The following is a 16,986-nucleotide window of genomic DNA, read 5'->3' on the forward strand; positions in this document are numbered from 1 at the left end:
ATGGCTCTAGGTGATTTTGTGTGGTGGAGAGAATCTATGCAAGAAACTGAAAGACACTGTAGGATGTGTTTTTGGTCAAAGGATTTCATTAAACAGAACTGGACATTCAAAACTGAACTCCTACATTCTACCTGTAAAGCTTGTAAACCTCAGGAATGTCTCCAAAGATGTCAGATGTATCCTTCATGGACTGGCCAGAATATGGGTTCAGCAGGACAGATCCTTGAAATCAAGTAAACCATTCCATTTAAAAGCTAAATTCTCAAGTGCCTTGGATTTACACTCCTGTGTTTACCCTCAGAAGCCACGGTGAAGTAGAAAAGAAGTGACAATCAGCACCTTCATTTTTTAGGTGACAGAGAATCTTGCCTTTCTAGACCTTTATCTTTGCACCAGTGAACAAGGAATCACTTGTAACCTCTTGGAATCTAAAGTAAACAGTACAGACTATTTCACTTTTTCATCCTTCAACTCCCTATTTTTTTTTTTTCCCAATCTTACTAGTTCTTCTAGAAGCAGACTCTTTCAATCCCTCCCTTTTTCTTCAATCCCTCCCTTTTTCTCTCTTTCACACACACACTCACACACACAATGAAGTCATGTCAGTAGTGCCATTTATTAGCAATGCTGGTGTAAGATGAAGACTTAACATTTCTAGGAACCTTGAAGTCATGGCAAAAACCAGTCCTTAACACCTCTCACATTTGAAAAACACACACATATATTTTTCTTTGAAGAAAGTTTAAGTATATGCAATACCTTGTTAGTGTTCTTTATGGTTCTAAAGTCTCTTTGCTAGTTTAAGGAACATAAAAATATATTATCTCTAACTCAGTTTGCTCGTAAAATTGTCATGTTCGCTATATTAAATTTAGAGGGATAGTCTATTCAGGCAATGCACATTTGCTAATTGAATTTACTTTGGAATGTTTTTAATTTTTTATACAAATGGAGCCTCAGGGGGCTGAACTCTAAGGAACTCGTATCTCTTACTTTTTGTCAGTTTAAGGGAAGCAGCAAGAACAGTCAGCTCAGAAGGGATCGCCAAACATTTTACTTAATCCAATAAAATTTTTCCACTTTCTGGACTTGGGAAATCTGCAGTGAGCAAAAAAAAAAAAAAAACCAAAAAACAAAAAGTCATAGAATATTTGTTTCCAGCAAAGGAAATGAAAAGAAATAAAACAAAAGAAGAACCTTCCTTAACTCCAAAGCATAAAGTGTACCTTTGGCCATGTTTTTTTGGACCAAGTTTAATTTCTGAACGAAGTCCTAGCAGCGCTGGCTTTATCAACTCTGTGGATTCCTGCAAGCTGAAGGTTTTTCCACAAGATTGTCATTTCATCTCTGCTTTCCCTCATGTTAGCAGCTTCTTGGTTTGTCAGCCATCGACCTGCTTCTTTCATGTGTTTTGGAAGATAAAGAACTCAGAACAAGAGGTGTGGTCATTTTTCAGAGGGAATGTGCCTGGCAGAATCTTAGATAGTATTTCCTAAGTAGACATTTGAAGACATTCTTTGCCTATAACCTTCTAAACCATCCACCGAAGTCTCTAGCCAAAATGAATGGCCCCTGCTTCCAAGCGTCCACAGATCTTTCCTGCTTCTTCTATTAAGACACACGTTTCGTGTTGCCTCAGCTTGCACCCGACGCTTAAGAAGGTTCTGACTCGCTGTTGAATGCAATGTTCTCAGAACGGAAACCTCATTGTTTACCTCTCTTTTCTTCCCAGATCCAGCCACAGTGCCCTGCCTACGCTAAAGGCTTCATTAGCTAAATAAGTCAATACATGAAATCAGTTTTTTGAATAGGATATTTTTAAGTCTCGTCTTTGTTCAAATAGGCAAAATGCGGCGGTGGCAGCATCAGAATCTTCGCCTCTGGGTTTTGAGTTCAGGAGATTGGCAACCGCTCAGCTGGCTGATAACAAAGTTCTTTGACTTTAATGAGGCCTTTCACTTGGCTTTCTTGCGTACTTGTGACTGGAGAGATGGTGAGGTTCTCAGAATGATTGATTTTGTCTGGGCTTTGCTAAGTCAGGCCTGGCAGAAGCATGATTTCCGCTCTAACTCAGTGATTGCGAAAGAAAACAGATAACTCTCCTTGACTTCTGTGCCCCACACCCTTCTAGTCCCTAACCATCCTTTATGCTCGCTTTCCCTAGAAAGGGTGTGATTTTGAAGAAAAAATTCTACTGCTTTATCCCAGTTTTCTTTTTTGCATCTTAGGGCCTCACTCGAAGCATATAGAAGTTCCCAGGCTAGGGGTCTAATTGGGAGCTACAGCTGCCAGCCTACACCACAGCCGCAGCAATGCAGGATCCAAGCTGCATGTGCAACCTATCCTGCAGCTCACAGAAATACTGGATCCTTAACCCACTGAGCGAGGCCAGGGATTGAACCCACATCCTCATAGATACTAACTGGGATTTGTTACTGCTGAGCCACAAAGGGAACTCCTCCATCCAATTTTGAACGAACATTATTGTCACAAAACGTTCTTCCTTCTTGTGTTCAGCCAGTATTCTGTGGATAATTTTAACATGTTTTGTAAGCAGTTTTGCATTTCAACAGATGATTTGCATTCTAGTGGGAAAAGCCAGAGCTCTGTCATCTGAAGATGTGAGTTCTAATCCTGGCTTTATCACTTTTTTTGTTTTGTGCTCTGTTTTCCTCATCTACAAATATGGAAGAGAACACATATCTTGCAGAATGGTCATAAGGGATACATGGCAAACATTGAAACAAAATCTTTTAGGAAAACGTCCAATTTTATTCTCTTCCTAGTAAGCAAATTTTTACCATGGCATGCCGTGTAATGAAGTTCTTTATACTTCATGATCTCCCATGGGTTTTTATGTTACTGGCAAATTCAAGTAGCATGTATTGTGTGTCAACTAGGCAATGGATCTTACATTCTGCACTGAGTCTGTTAAGCTAAGTAAGAAATGGTTACTACCCTGGAAAAGTTTATAAGCGAGCAAGCGAGAGAGAAGCTTAAACAAAGAATCACAACCCAGCATAAGTGCTGGATAAAGGTATCTATAAAATAGGAGGGTGCCTAGTGCATAGCAAGTATGGTGTCACAGCTCATCTTCCATAAAACCTTAATACACTGAATATATGAATAGCTTTTCTAGACACTTTTACAAGAGTTCTGATTGAAACGCTCTTATTTGAGAATTCAAGACTTTCACTTGTGTCTTTAACCATCTTACTAGAAGAAACCATAGAGATTAAAATCCTTTGTAGTCTCCCACTAATTCCTTTCCCTCAGTTCCATTCCAGCTTTTCAGAAACAGGCAAAGAGATTTGCTGGGCAAACCACGTAATATCGTGAGTCAGGGGTTGGCAAACATTGGCTTGTGGACCGACTCTGGCCCATTACCTAGTTTTATTTTTTTTATTATTTAATTAATTTATTTATTTTTAGGGCCACATCCAAGGCTTATGCAAGTTCCCAGGATAGGGGTCAAATTGGAGATGTAGCTGCTGGCCTACACCGCAGCTCACAGCAACGCCGGTTCCTTAACCCACTGAGCGAGGCCAGGGATTGAAGCGGCATCTTCATGGATCCTAGTTGAGTTCATTACCACTGAGCCACAGCAGGAACTCCCCATTGCCTAGTTTTATATGGCCCGTTAGCTAAAAATGGTTTTGACATTTTTAAATGGTTGAAAAAAAAAGTCTGAAGAGTAATATTTCAGAGTTCCTGTCGAGGTTCAGTGGTTAATGAACCCAACTAGTATCCATGAGGATGCGGGTTCGATACCTGGCCTTGCTCAGTGGGTTAAGGATCTGGCGTTGCTCTGGCTGTGGCATAGGCCAGCAGCTACAGCTCCAATTCAACCCCTAGCCTGGGAACCTCCATATGCTGTGGGTGCAGCCCTGAAAAAAAAAAAAAAAAAAAGAGAAATATTTCATGACGTGAAATGATATGAAATTCACATTTCAGTGTCCATAAATACAGTGGTTTTGGAACACAGTGACTCTCACCCATTTCTGTATTGTCTGCAGCAGTTTTCGCAATAACTGAGTAGCTGTGACAAACTCTATGGTCCAGAGAGCCTCAAACACTCACATACCTGGCCCTTCACAGGGAAGGTTTGCCAGCCTGGGCCCTAAGTCCTTTAAAATCTTTGCAGCACTTCACATTCTCATTTTGTGACTGAGATGGGCATTTCTGATGTAAGAGGCAGTTTTTCCGTGTTCTCTGCTGTCACTTCTAGAAATAAGAAGTTCACTTGGCCTTTCTTTTTAACAGGAACATGCACTATTAGGTGATGTGAACATCCTGACGGGTGTCTCTTTTTGAAGGTACATGTGTTAAGTCCGTAGGAGGGGGACTCTGGAAACATTAAGTGGATTTTTCTTCATCACAGCCCCCCCCCACCGCCCCACCGCACCCCCGGCCCCAGCAATGTCTTGCTAAGTAATCTGAAGACGAGGGTGTCCAATTTCATTCTTTTCTTAACAAGCAAGTTATCAATTTCATTCTTTCCTTAACAAGCAATAATCAGTCTTTCCTGTAAGACTGGGCTTGCTGCCCCTAGAAGAGGGCAGCTTGGTCATATTTGTAAATCACATAACACTTCTCCCCTTAGAATAAGACTCGAGTAGGGAAATTCTTTCCTATGCTAGGGACAGATCGAAACCATTTTGCTGAATCGTTACAAAGCAACAAACAAAAAGACAAACATAGTGGTAAAGCTTGAATGTTAAGCTTGCGTGTGGAAGGGTTTGCCATGTCCTCACTTCAGTGTTAAGGGGTAAAGATTTGCTGGTTGTTGGCGCTTCATCTCACATTCCTACTGGACAGCAGACTTGACCACGACTCTCAGTTAGTGGCCTCCACAGGGGACTTGTGGGCTTTTACAAGTAACCTTCATGGGGTATAAAGGTCTGCGTAGTGTTTTACAGTCTGAATGATTATGTATTTGAAAAACCTACCCTTTAAAAACAAGAATAGCGTGGAGTTCCTATTGTGGCACAGTGGAAACAAAACCGACTAGGAATCATGAGTTTGCCGGTTCGATCCCTGGCCTCGCACAGTGTGTTAAGGATATGGCCTTGCCATGAGCTGTGGTGTAGGTTGCAGACTCAGCTTGGATCTGATGTGGCTGTGGCTGTGGCATAGGCCAGCAGTTGTAGCTCCAGTTGGACCCCTAGCCAAGGAGAGCTTCTGTTGCTTTCGAAAGGCTCCGAGGAGCCAGGTCCTAGAACTCAGACTCAGCCTTCCTCTTTCTCCCTCTGTCGTGGGCCTTTGGGGAAACAGGGTGATAAACTGCATCTTATCTCCAAAGAAAAAAGTGATCGTCCCTCCATGTGTCCTATGTCCCATGAAGAAATTAGTCAGATACCTGCTAGATTCTAGGTCCAGAAAGTAATGATCAGTACTGGTATGTCATTTCAGTACCAACTCAGAAATATGTTGGAACTTTTAATCCAAAGTCTGTGTAACTTTTTACTTTGACCTTGTAATTTCACATCTGAGAATTTAGCCTGTAAAATTAAAACTAAACATGAAAGAAAGGTTTATGTACAGTAAGGCTTATGACTACATTTTGAATAGTGAAAATCTGGATAACCAAAGGTAAACGCACATGAGAAGAGTCAAGTAAACTATAATATGTGCACTTGACGAAGTATTAAAATAGATGTATACAGAGATTATATTTATACCATACCAGGCATACAAAAGCAGCCCTGTAAATCATCTGTGAATGGAGAACAAGAATACGGAAGTACAACTTGTTCACAGGTATTACGTATATAGGTGGTTGGACTTTACGTATGTATGTATGTATGTATTTACATGGCTGCACCCATGGAACCCCTGGGCCAGGGATTGAATCCGAGCTGTAGCTGTGGCAACACCAGATCCTTTAACCCATTGTACCAGGCTAGGGATCGAACCTGCACCTCTGCAGTGACCCAAGCCACTGCAGTTGGATTCTTAACCCACTGCGCCACAGCAGGAACGCCAGGTGCCTGGATTTTAAATGAGGTTTTTTTTTGTTTTTTGTTTTTTTTTTTTTCGATTTTCCTAAATATTTACAAGAAAGAAAAATAACTGAAAATGCAAATACCTAGCAGCCAGGAGGTGAGAACCGTGCCTGCTCTCATCTAGATCCTGCGCTGGCCAGTGCAGATCTGGTTGTGAATGAAGCTGCAGGGCGTCTGTCCTCATGGAGTTTGTGGGTTTGCAGTGAAGGCCGGGCAGAAACAGTTCATTACTGCATTTTTTTGTAAATTGAAATATAGTTGATTTATAATGTTGTGTTACTTTCAGGAGTACAGCAGAGTGATTCGGTGATACCTATCATACATCTCTTCTTTTTCAGAGTCTTTTCTCTTGTAGGTTATTACAAGATATTGACTATAGTTCCTGTGCTGTGCAGTCACTGAGTTATAAAAAGGGGAGGGGAGGCTGCTGCGGAAGCCTAGAGCAAGGACATTTAACCAAGGAGTTGCTGAGGGGTGGTTGGTGCCACGGATGCAGTGATGTTAAGCAAGGCTGGAAGCTAAGGAGGTACCGCAGGAGGGCAGCAGCTTGAGAGAATTTCAGACAGAGGACATAGCATGTGCAGAGAGAGGCACAAAGTCAAGACCTTGGCCTGTTCCAGGAACCTCAAGTTCAGAGTGATGGGAACAAAGAGGAGTCAGTCTAAGGGAGGGGGTGGATCCTGACAGGATGACAGTTGGACGTGGAAACCCATCAGAAATAGGGACTCCAGGAGTTCCCATTGTGGCTCAGCAGGTTAAGAGCCCAACTAGTATCTATGAGGATGTGGGTTTGATCCCTGGCCTTGTTCAGTGGGTTAAGGACCTGCTATTGCCATGAGCTGTGGCGTAGGTCGCAGATGGTAGATCAGATGCTGCGTGGCTGTGGCAGAGGCCAGCAGCTGCAGCTCCGATCCATTCTCTTGCCTGGGAACTTCCATATGCCATGCGTATGGAAAGAAAAACAGTAATAATAAAGAGGGCGTTCCTGTTGTGACACAGCGGAAACAAATCCAACTAGTAACCATGAGGATGCAGGTTCAATCCTTGGCCTCGCTCAGTGGGTCAGGGATCTGGCGTTGCCATGAGCTATGCTGTGGTTCACAGATGTGGCTGGGATCCCGTATTGCTGTGGCTGTGGCATAGGCTGGCAGCCGTAGCTCAAATTCGTCCTAGCCTGGAAACTTCCATATGCCTCGGGTGCAGCCCTAAAAAGAAGAAAGAAAGAAAGAAATTGGGATTTCATCCTATGGGCAAGCAGAGACTGACATAAGCAGATTTAATTTTATATTTAAATTGCTGAGACCGTACTAGAGCATAGATACAAGAGGTGGTGAGAATGGACACTGGGAAACCAGCAAGGAGAGAGGGAGGGGGCTTTGCAAGAATCTAGGGAAGAGATGGTGGCTCAAAAATGCAGCAAGGAGTCTTCCTTTTATATGAGGCTTAATCCAGGGGTTGCTGATTTGGGGATTTAAAGTATAGTAAGAACTGCAACCCTATAAAGAGTTTTTATTTTAAAATCTTCTAATTACATAGCAGAAATTTTCATTTTTATTTTTAAACAAAGATTTTAGAAATCTTTAGGACAAATAAATCCTCGGTGAGCCCCGGGTGAACGTTATACTGTGAAAATGTCATGTGCTCTTAAAATTGTGCAGAATCCAAAATGCTAACAGTTTTTCAGTAAAAGGAAAAGAAAGAGGAAGGAGGAAAGAAAAAATAACATTTGGTTTGGTGACAGATCTCCTTCTGTCACCGTGAGTTCCTTGGTAAGCACAGGGCCTGGCACACAGCAGGCCCTCCAAGAATCCTGAATGAATGAAGGAATGTATGAAGGGAATGAATGAAAACTGCTGGATTAAAGAAGACGTTTAAGGATTTTCTTTTGGCCTTTCTTGGTTTCATTCTTTTTGCTCCCTGGCAATGCCCAGCCCACCCTGCCCCTTGTACATACCTACAGTTGCCCTGACGGAAGGTGGGGGCAGAAAGTAATCCAAAAAGGCTGCCTTTTAAGTACCAGTCATTTCAAAATATTGTTTCTTTGAATATTTCAAAATTAGACCAGTTGAAATGTTGCCTCCTTTTCCTAAAAATAATAATAATAATAATAATAAAATGGGCAACCCAGAAAAGTTTTATTTAAATATTTGTCATAAATGCTATTTGATTAAAATGTAGGCTTTGTGGAGAAACATAACTTCATAAATATGCATTTATGATGCCTCATATACACGTTTCCAAGAGCCAAAATTGGAAAAGGCCACATTGCCAGAAAGGGGAAAGAAACTACAGTTTGGTGAACTATTGTGTTTCAGGTACTGGGCTAACCCCCTTTTGAACATTTATGTTCAGTAATTTGCCCAGAGTCTCGTGGTTTATGGTAAACCCAGAACTTGACCTCCATCTGCCTGACTGCATGCCCCCCTCCTTACTCCTATGGCATAAAAATAAATGAATAAAAATCTCTCTAGGTCTATAGGCATGGAGATAAAGGAAAGTACTTGAAGCAAAAGTCCTTTGGAGGCTGTTACTGTGAACTCATGGGAGGAAAAAGAAAAATTCCAACTTGACTTCCTCCTCCTCACCTAAGTCTGTTCCCTTTTGAAAATTTTTTCAAGGAGCAAATCACGAATTTGCCTTCCCTGAGGGTTTGTTTGTTTATTAATTAATTAATTTTTGTCTTTTTAGGGCCACACCTGTGGCCTATGGAAGTTCCCAGACAAAGGGTTGAATCGGAGCTGCAGCTGCCAGCCTACACTACCACTCACAGCAAGGCCAGATCCTTAATCCCCTGAGTGGAACCAAGGATCGAACCTTCGTCCTCATGGATACTAGTTAGGTTTGTTACCTCTGAGCCATGACAGGAACTCCTTCCCTGCAGGTTTGTGCCGAGACTGACAAAGATGTCTTTTCCACCCTCGTGCTGAGTTGTTTTCAAAATCAACTGGTCTTACGAATTTCATTCGTATAGTCAGATCAATGGATTGTTTCTCTTGTTTTAAAGGAGCTTTTGTTCTGCGTTTTCTTCCTCCTTTTCAGGGCCACCTACACCCACCAGGATGTCGTCAGGACCGTATTCTTTTTCACAGGACGGTCTGTTGGCCCTGCTACTGAGTCTCTTTCTCCCATTTGTCACAGTTGATGATGGTGTTGCCATCTGCCAGGCATATGGAATTGGTGGTGCTCGGCGAATCTTTGTTCCAGTCTGGTCCCAGGGAAGATTTTGGAAGTGTCTTGTAAATTCTCCCCATCCTTTCCTGTGCCCTCGTTATAGGCTTCCTCTGCTGTAGCAGCTATGGAAGTCTGCCTTGGAATCTAATTAGCGAAGTCTGTCTTCCCTCCTCCACTCAACTGTGAGCCTCTGGAGGCCAGAGCTGGATCTCTTTCATCCCTGTGGGCCCCTCCCTTGGCCCCCAACGGGGAGGCATGGCAGCTATCACTGTATTGGTTTGAGTCAGTTTGTTGGCTAGTCATTCCTCATAATTCCTGATGATGCACCTGAAGCAGTTCTGAAAACCGATGAATGAAGAAGTTACATTTTGTGCTACTATTGATGTGAGAACCCCAAACAGAACACCCTTTACAGACTTTTCTCAGGGTGCATTTTCATTTATCTTGGATGGTATTTTGAAGAAAGCTTGGATTCCCATATTATCCTAACCACATTTTTTTTTTTATGGGAACATATGGAAGTTCCCGGGGCCAAGGGTTGAATTTGAGCCACAGCTGTGACCTCCACCATAGCTGCAGCAATGCCATATCCTTTAACCCACTGCGCTGGGCCAGGGATCAAACCTGCACCTCCATAACCACCCGAGCCACTGCAGTTAGCGTCTTAACCCACTTCCCCATGGGTGGGAACTTCTCTAACTTTATTTTCTATCAACAAAAATCAGCCATAGTTCACACTTCAAAAGGATTTTAGGGATCAGTGATCCAGATTTTTCTCAGATAACCCCAGCTGAGATGAATAGTCTGTGGCCAGCTTCAAAAACAGTTGTAACACTAAAGAGTAACACTACTGTTGTCTTACACTTCAACTAGAGTTAGGTTTTGTCAATGCCTGGGCCTGGCGTTCCCGCTATGGCACAGCAGGTTAAGGATCTGGCATCATTGCTGTAGCGGCTGGGGTCACTGCTGTGGTGTGGGTTCAGTCCCTGGCCCAGGAACTTCTGCATGCCATAGATGTGGCTAAAAAAAAGAATGAAAGAAAGAAGAAGCTGGGATAGCCCACAGTCCTCCAGGGTGATAGGCTTGAGGTGGAAAGGGTTGTGACTCTCACTGCTAACTTTCAGGCTACGTTCAGAGCCTCTTTACTTCCAACAAGTATTTCAGATTTGGGTAGTTGACCCCCTTGATTTCAACTCAAAAAATATTTATTGGACACCTGTGCTTCATGATACTTCTGATTTTCTGCTAACTGTTGAAAATCTTGGCCAAATTTTCTGACTGAATTGGGTAAGGAAGGTCCCCTGTTGACAGGTGAAAAATGAACGTGGGAGCAGAAGGCAGATGCAGCTCTGGGAGAGTCCACGTGAAGAACAGGACCTCTTAGGCACTGGTGTTCTTGGCCCTGGTCCGTGGGAAAATGATGTCAGAAAGCTCTTCCCCCTCAGCGAGAACCCCATTCGGTTGTGGTTCATGACTCCACGGTCGGTTTGGGTCTTTTTCAGGTAAGCCGGAACTTCGAGCTGGTCGGACGGGTTAACTTGGATCAGCTGGAACAGATGAAGGAGAAGATGGAGAGCTCCAGCAGTGATGATGAGGACAAGGAAGAAGAAATGAGCAGCAAGGCTGATGACAGAGGTTAGTCTCCTCCCTGCCCTCTGAGCCCCAGATGGCATCCAGCGTGTCCGTGGTGAGACAGAAGGGAGGCAGAAGGTTGTTGGAGGAGGAACAGAAGGAATGATCCTTCTTAGTTAAGTAGCAGAACAGAGCGACTTAAGCAACACGTCAGGAGCCATGTCTCAGTAAGCTGTCGCCAGCCCTAGAAACTCCAAGGGAAACCGACGTTTTTCTCTTTAACTATATATGCTCTGCGTTTGTTAAAAGATACATGGTGATCATTTGTTTTGAATCAGGATAACTGGTATCTGGGGAATCTTCAGAATAAGGACAGACAGACAGCAAGATGGATGATGCTGTGAAAGCTATTGAGTGTAAATGCGCTTCCAATCGAACCCGTATTTCAAGCTGCTGCTCCCGGGGTGTGCGCTGCTGGGGTTGTGGGGGAGGCTGCAAAGGGCTTGAGCCCTGAGCCCTCTCCTTGTGTCCCTCTGCCTGGCCTCCTCTTAACCCTTAAGCTGCCACTTTTGCTTTGTCAGGAGAGAGAGAGAGAGACCCAGGGCTTTTGATTTGACGGTGTGTTTATCAGGGGGACACTGGGAAAGGCTCTGTGCTCTATTTTTCCAACTTCCTGTGAGTTTATAATTAGATTCAGAGTGAAGTTTTTCAAAGTCTATTTGGCTGTGGACATACATTTACATGATCTAGAGTTGGTTTGCTCCATCATTCAACATAGAATATTGTGGGAAATCTAAGCCTCTGCGCATAAGAATATAGACTAGGGGAGTTCCCTTCATAGCTCATCGGTTAACCAACCTGACTAGGAGCCATGAGGATGCGGGTTTGATCCCTGGCCTCACTCAGTGGGTTAAGGATCCGGCGTTGCTGTGAGCTGTCATATAGGTCGCAGACATGGCTCAAATCCTGAATTGCTGTGGCTGTGCTGCAGCTCCAATTTTACCCCTACCTAGCCTGGGAACTTGCATATGCTGCAGGTGTGGCTCTAAAAAAGCAAAAAAGAATATATGTTGGGATATCTTAGTTATTGCAGATGTATCAAAAGCACATGAATAGCCATGAGAGATAAATAGGATAGCTATCATCCCAGTGATGAGAAGAATGGTATTAATTGCAATTATTCAGCATCATCACGTGCCAGGCCCAGGATTGGGTTTTTTTTGTTTGTTTGTTTGTTTGTTTTTTGCCAAGTGGAGGTCCAGTTTGGCCCCTGAACCCCTGGCCAAGAGGAGAGCAGGGACCGGCAGTCAAGGTGCATCTGTGGTGGATGGATAAATAAAACATCCACACCATCAAAACTGGTTGCCCTTGTAAAGTGACAGCTTTTATTTTATATAAGAGGGGCAACAGAAATCCATTTCTTACAAGGAAAATGGCTGTGGTCTGAGAAGCATGTTTTTTTTATTTTCTTTCTTTTTTTTTTTTTTTAAAGCATTTCACAGATATGCTCTTAGTGATGAGTTCTTGAACATTCGTGCCCTGTTACCAGAGTTCTCTGGAAGGGGATGCTTTTGACAGAGGGTGCACAGACTCCTTTTCGTCCTGGTACTCTGTGCCCTACCGTCCCTCGGCGGGAAAGAAATTATTCAACACGCTACCATGACCATTTAACCTCTAGAGCCGGGCAGACATGATTTTACAAGTTATAAGCATTGCAGGAGCAAGAATACCTTTTAGTCCTCCCCTCCCCATGACACCTCCAAAATAAAAGCATAGACAATTAGAAGAAAGCCGGCAGTCAGAGGTGGGGGGCGCCAGGCTCTTTTCCCTGCTTGCCTGGCTTGGCCACCCCCTCGCACTGCACTGTGGCCTCAGACCAGCTCAGTTTGCCTGGAGAGAACCTCATGGTGTCTGCTTGCTTCTCCCTGGCAAGTGTAGGTAGCATCCCCATTCATGAGCCTTAACCACCTGGAGAAAAAAAGTCCTGGGGTGAAGGAGCCTGTATCCCTCTCTCAGAGGGTGGGGGATTTACATGAGTAACTTCTAGTCATGTTAATGCAATTACAAGCCTGAACCTTCTTGTCCTCCCTCACCGATCCTTGAAAGAACAGCCTCCTTTGTCTCATCGCCTTTGAATCCATTTTCCACCATCGAGGTGTATTCTTGCCAACAAGAAGGAACGGCACACAATAGCCTCAGGGTGTTTTTGCCAGCCGTTCTGTCTTCCAGGAGTAGAGAGCGGGAGGTGGCTTTAGCACAGCTCTTGGAGCTAATGGAGAGCCATTTGATGTGTGACAGGTAATGATTGGCCTCCTCCTTTGAGGGTGAAACAGCAGGAGCTCTTGGAAAGAATAGATGGCTGGTTTCATGTTTCCTAAGGGTAAGCAAGGGAGCGTGCCAGGAGCTGGGCTCTCGTTGGCATTGCAGACACTCGTCAGGCACTCGATTCGGGGGCCTTGCGTCCTTGGAGCTACCCACCATCCTTGCCCAACACGAGAACTGGGGAGAGGGCCTACTGTGGCCACAGGGCAGGTCCTGCCTCAGAAGGCAGCTCAGAGGGAATTTGCAAGAGAAGAAACCAGGCATGAAGAAATCAAAATTAACCCCAGACGAATCCTCCCCACCCCCTCTCATTATGCAGTTGGGAGGAGTCAGGAAGGCATTCTGTTGATTTCTTGCCCAAGATAATCCCTGCTAAGGAATTAATGCGCAGAGCAGATGGTGCTGTCTCATTTCCAATGAAAAGAATCAAGGAAGATAGTCTGTGCAATTATTTTTAATGGCTTGTGTGGTGATCTTCTTAATTTGTGAGAAAATGTTTCATCTTTTGTTCAAACTGGCCCCATTCACGTCGCGTTTTGTGCTGAAGGCAGCACAGAGACACCTAGCCCATGAGCGTCAGCCTGAGGATTTGTGTTAGATGGAGTCTTTCAACCCGGAGACGTCTCCCTGTCCCGTCTCGTGGGTACAGGAGTGAAGCGATCAGATACGCAGAGATGATCAACGTTTCCCCATGCAGAGCCCTCACTTTGCAGCGTGGCTGCAGAACCGTCTAGGTCCTGCCGTTTATTAGCCACGTGAAGGTCTGGCCCTCTGTGGGATAATGAAAGACATATGGGCTTGGGACTCAGGATAACACAAAGGCCATAGAAGCGCTGTCTGTGTGTCTGCCAGGAGGAGTGGCCTGTAAACAATTAGCCAGCCAATCCTCATTTATCAGACACCCTCACATGGGCCCAGGGCCGTGAAGGACAGAAAACGACAGTCAATATTTGATGTTGACAACAGACCTGTCCAGAAACGCCTGCATAGCCCCGCAGTCATGAATACACCAACTGAGGCGTGGATGCCGGGCAGCCGGCCAGGACCCCTTGCCGGCTGAGGACATGCTTTCACATTCCGGCCTCCCCCCTCCCCGTGTCCGGGATTCACTCCTGCTAGGTTCGCTGCTGGCAGATCTCCTTCCGTGCCCACAGCCACCCCGGGAGGCGTTGATTATGCCATCCATGGCAGGCGACCCCACGTCGTGAGCCCTCAGCCTTACCTGGAACATGTCGCAACCCTGAGGTCTTCCTACACGCAACCTGGTCCGGTGCTTGCGGTAGCCTGTGTTCTCTTTAGTGAGCAGAGATAAACTTGTGTCAAATAGAAAATGAATAGGTGCTAAACTGTGAGGCACTGATACAGAGCATCACAGAAGGGAGAGGTTTGATAGGAAAAAAAAAAATGCTCAGATGCTGTTGGAAGGAACAGAAGGGGTTCTTCAGGCAAGACAGACCCAGATTATTTGTGATGGAAGCAGCTGAGAGGTGAGGAGAAATGGGGCCACCTGGGGTCCGGGAGCCAGGAACAGTTCTTAAGGGAGTTTTAAAAAATACTCTTTGGTGAAAAGCCAGTAGAAGAAAGAATAAGGAATCTGGAAACTGCTGTCACCAAATGGCTTTTCGAGGGTGGGTAGGGGAGATTTTCCTAATGAATACTGACTCCGCTTCTGCCCACTCCCCCAGCACACAGGTAACGCTTCTGCTCTCTCCTCGCAGATCTGATGAGATTTTCTGACCATGGGGCGGCCATCAACACTGAGAAGCGTTTTCCATGTGAATTTTGTGGTCGGGCGTTTTCCCAGGGCTCTGAGTGGGAAAGGCACGTGCTGAGACACGGCATGTAAGTCCCTCGAAGGCCTTTGCCCAGCGTGCAAGGTGGCAGTTTCCCCAACAATCTGTAGACCCCCACTCTGTGTCCCGTTTCCGGGCATGGGAGGAGAGGCAGTTGTAACGAACTGGGTTTCTCTCTTTCCGCTGGTTTTGTAAAACGGTCCACCCAGACACAAGGCAAAGGAGGAAAAGATCATCTTTACGAATGACAGATCCCGATCAAGCCCTCGTGTAGAAGTTTAGCGCTTTCTCCAGCCCGGGCCCCATCAGCTTTCATTAGCATGACATTCTCTGATAGAGCGTGGACCGGAGTCCAAAGATCTGGCTTCTGTTCCTGCCTCTGTGATGATTCATTCCCCGAGTGGCCTTGAACCTTCCCACGCACCTCTCGGTGCCTTCAATGCTCTGCCTCGGGGACAGAGCCCGCTTCTGCCTGCCTCCCAGGTAGGTGGGAGCATACCTGTCAAACTCTTATAAAATCCTTGAATATAAAATTGTCCCCTAGACAAGGCATTTAGAGCCCCGCAGACACTGGGACAGCCTAGGAGGTGGTTCTTTCAGCAGAACATGCCCAGAGACAAGAAGCATCTGAACTTCAGAGGCTATAAATAAGCCTCCCCAAACATGGGTCCCACTGTCAGTTTTTTGCTTTTTGTTTGTTTCTGTGATTTACTTTTGGACCTGCCATTCAATCCCAAGTTGCTCTTTTAGTCCTAATAAATATAGCACATCTCCAAGCTTCTAGGTTCCTCTGATGAATTTGAGCATGAGATCATCCCTGCCGTTACCATTTAGGACTTATCCTGTTCCCAGTAGAAGAAGGAATGTAAAATAATGATGTCAATCTGGAAAGGAAGCGTGGTGTAGTCCAAATACAGTATTGCTAATGCATATTTTTATAGGTTCAGCTCTTTAATAAGATACCAGAAACATATGACCTAAGCATTTACAGGTAGCAAGCATAAATCTCTCACAATTTAGTCATAGGTCTGTGACATTTGTTCAAGGGAGACCCCCAAGGCCTCTTTAGGATCAGGAAAATAAGGATAGGAGTGTTTTTGTTTAATTTAAAAATATGTATGTATCTATACTCATCTGTCTCTGCCATCACTGTTTTTCTAGGGCGTTGAATGACACCAAGCAGGTGAGCAGAGAAGAAATCCACCTGAAAGATAGCATGGAGGACAGTATTAAGATGCCCTCTATAGAGGAAAAGGAAGCTGATGAAGCAATCGGGATAGACTTTTCCTTAAAGAACGAAACAGTAGCCATCTGTGTCGTAGCTGCTGACAGATCTCTCCTGGAGAACGCAGAGGCCAAAAAAGAATAAGTGTTTGGTGAAATTCTTCATCACCCCTTACTTGAACCGTGATTGAAAAAAAAGTGGGAGGGCCAGCTTGGGCTGTGAAGGTGGGGACAGAAAAGAGAAGACAGAACAAAGCTGCTTTTTAGGACTGAACAATCTATTTTCAAAGCACTGGTACCTGTGTGAGTGAGTATGTAAATTAAAGTTATTTAAATGGTTGGAACATGTGGCTCCTTTTCCATCACTACATCTTTCCTTCCGGATCTGCATCTTGGAAGTTTCGTTGTGTTGTGGAAGACGGAAGCACCTCCCCTGCACACGTGTGCGCTACGGTGGTCTTGGACAGTGTGTGGAAACAAGCTCCGTGACAGTAGAAGACTTCTCTTAGGGGAACAACTTTTTGACGCACAACTTTCGGTGCGTTTTTCTAGTTTTAATACCTTAAGCTTTTTCAAGACCTAACTGCAGCCGCTTTGGGAAAAAACAAACAGAAAAAAACAAAAAAACAAAAAAAAAACAAAAACAGAAAATGAAAAAAACTGCTTTGCATAAAACAGTCACCTGTTTCCTAGTACCTCAAACTTAACCAAGGGAATTCTCTGCATTTGTCAGTACTACCTGTCGTCATTGTGGTTAAATGTAGAGAGAACTGCTGGGCAAGATGGTGAATGGAGAAAAAAAAAAAAAAAAAAAAAGAGTTTTAAAGAAAGGAACACAAATTGTGCTTAAAATCCCCACGTGGGTTTTATTTCTTAAAATACTGTGATTTTTTTAATTA

At 44.4% G+C, this 16,986-nt stretch overlaps 1 protein-coding gene across 50 annotated transcripts in view; it reads left to right on the forward strand.

The window, feature by feature from the left end:
• ZNF462 (zinc finger protein 462) overlaps positions 1–16,762 on the forward strand; it is a 150,121-nt gene extending 133,359 nt beyond the window's left edge. For 40 of the 50 annotated variants that reach the window (XR_014825040.1, XR_014825055.1, XR_014825042.1 and 37 more), the window contains 3 exons: positions 10,679–10,811; positions 14,789–14,912; positions 16,025–16,762. Coding sequence is in view for 35 of the 50 variants with exons in the window: in XM_013993738.3 (XP_013849192.3) it covers positions 10,679–10,811; positions 14,789–14,912; positions 16,025–16,232 (465 nt within the window). In the remaining 15 variants the exon portion in view is untranslated. Of the gene's footprint in view, positions 1–10,678; positions 10,812–14,788; positions 14,913–15,200; positions 15,347–16,024 lie in introns of all 50 variants that reach the window. The other 10 variants (XR_014825038.1, XR_014825105.1, XR_014824995.1 and 7 more) reach the window with 1 other exon arrangement.
• Positions 16,763–16,986: the final 224 nt, after the last annotated feature.

Source organism: Sus scrofa, chromosome 1, assembly GCF_054392235.1.
Source record: "Sus scrofa isolate SSC_HxYL_T2T_F1_AM1 chromosome 1, Sscrofa_HxYL_maternal_Yorkshire_Landrace_v2.0, whole genome shotgun sequence".
In the NCBI taxonomy this organism is placed as follows: Eukaryota; Metazoa; Chordata; class Mammalia; order Artiodactyla; family Suidae; genus Sus; species Sus scrofa.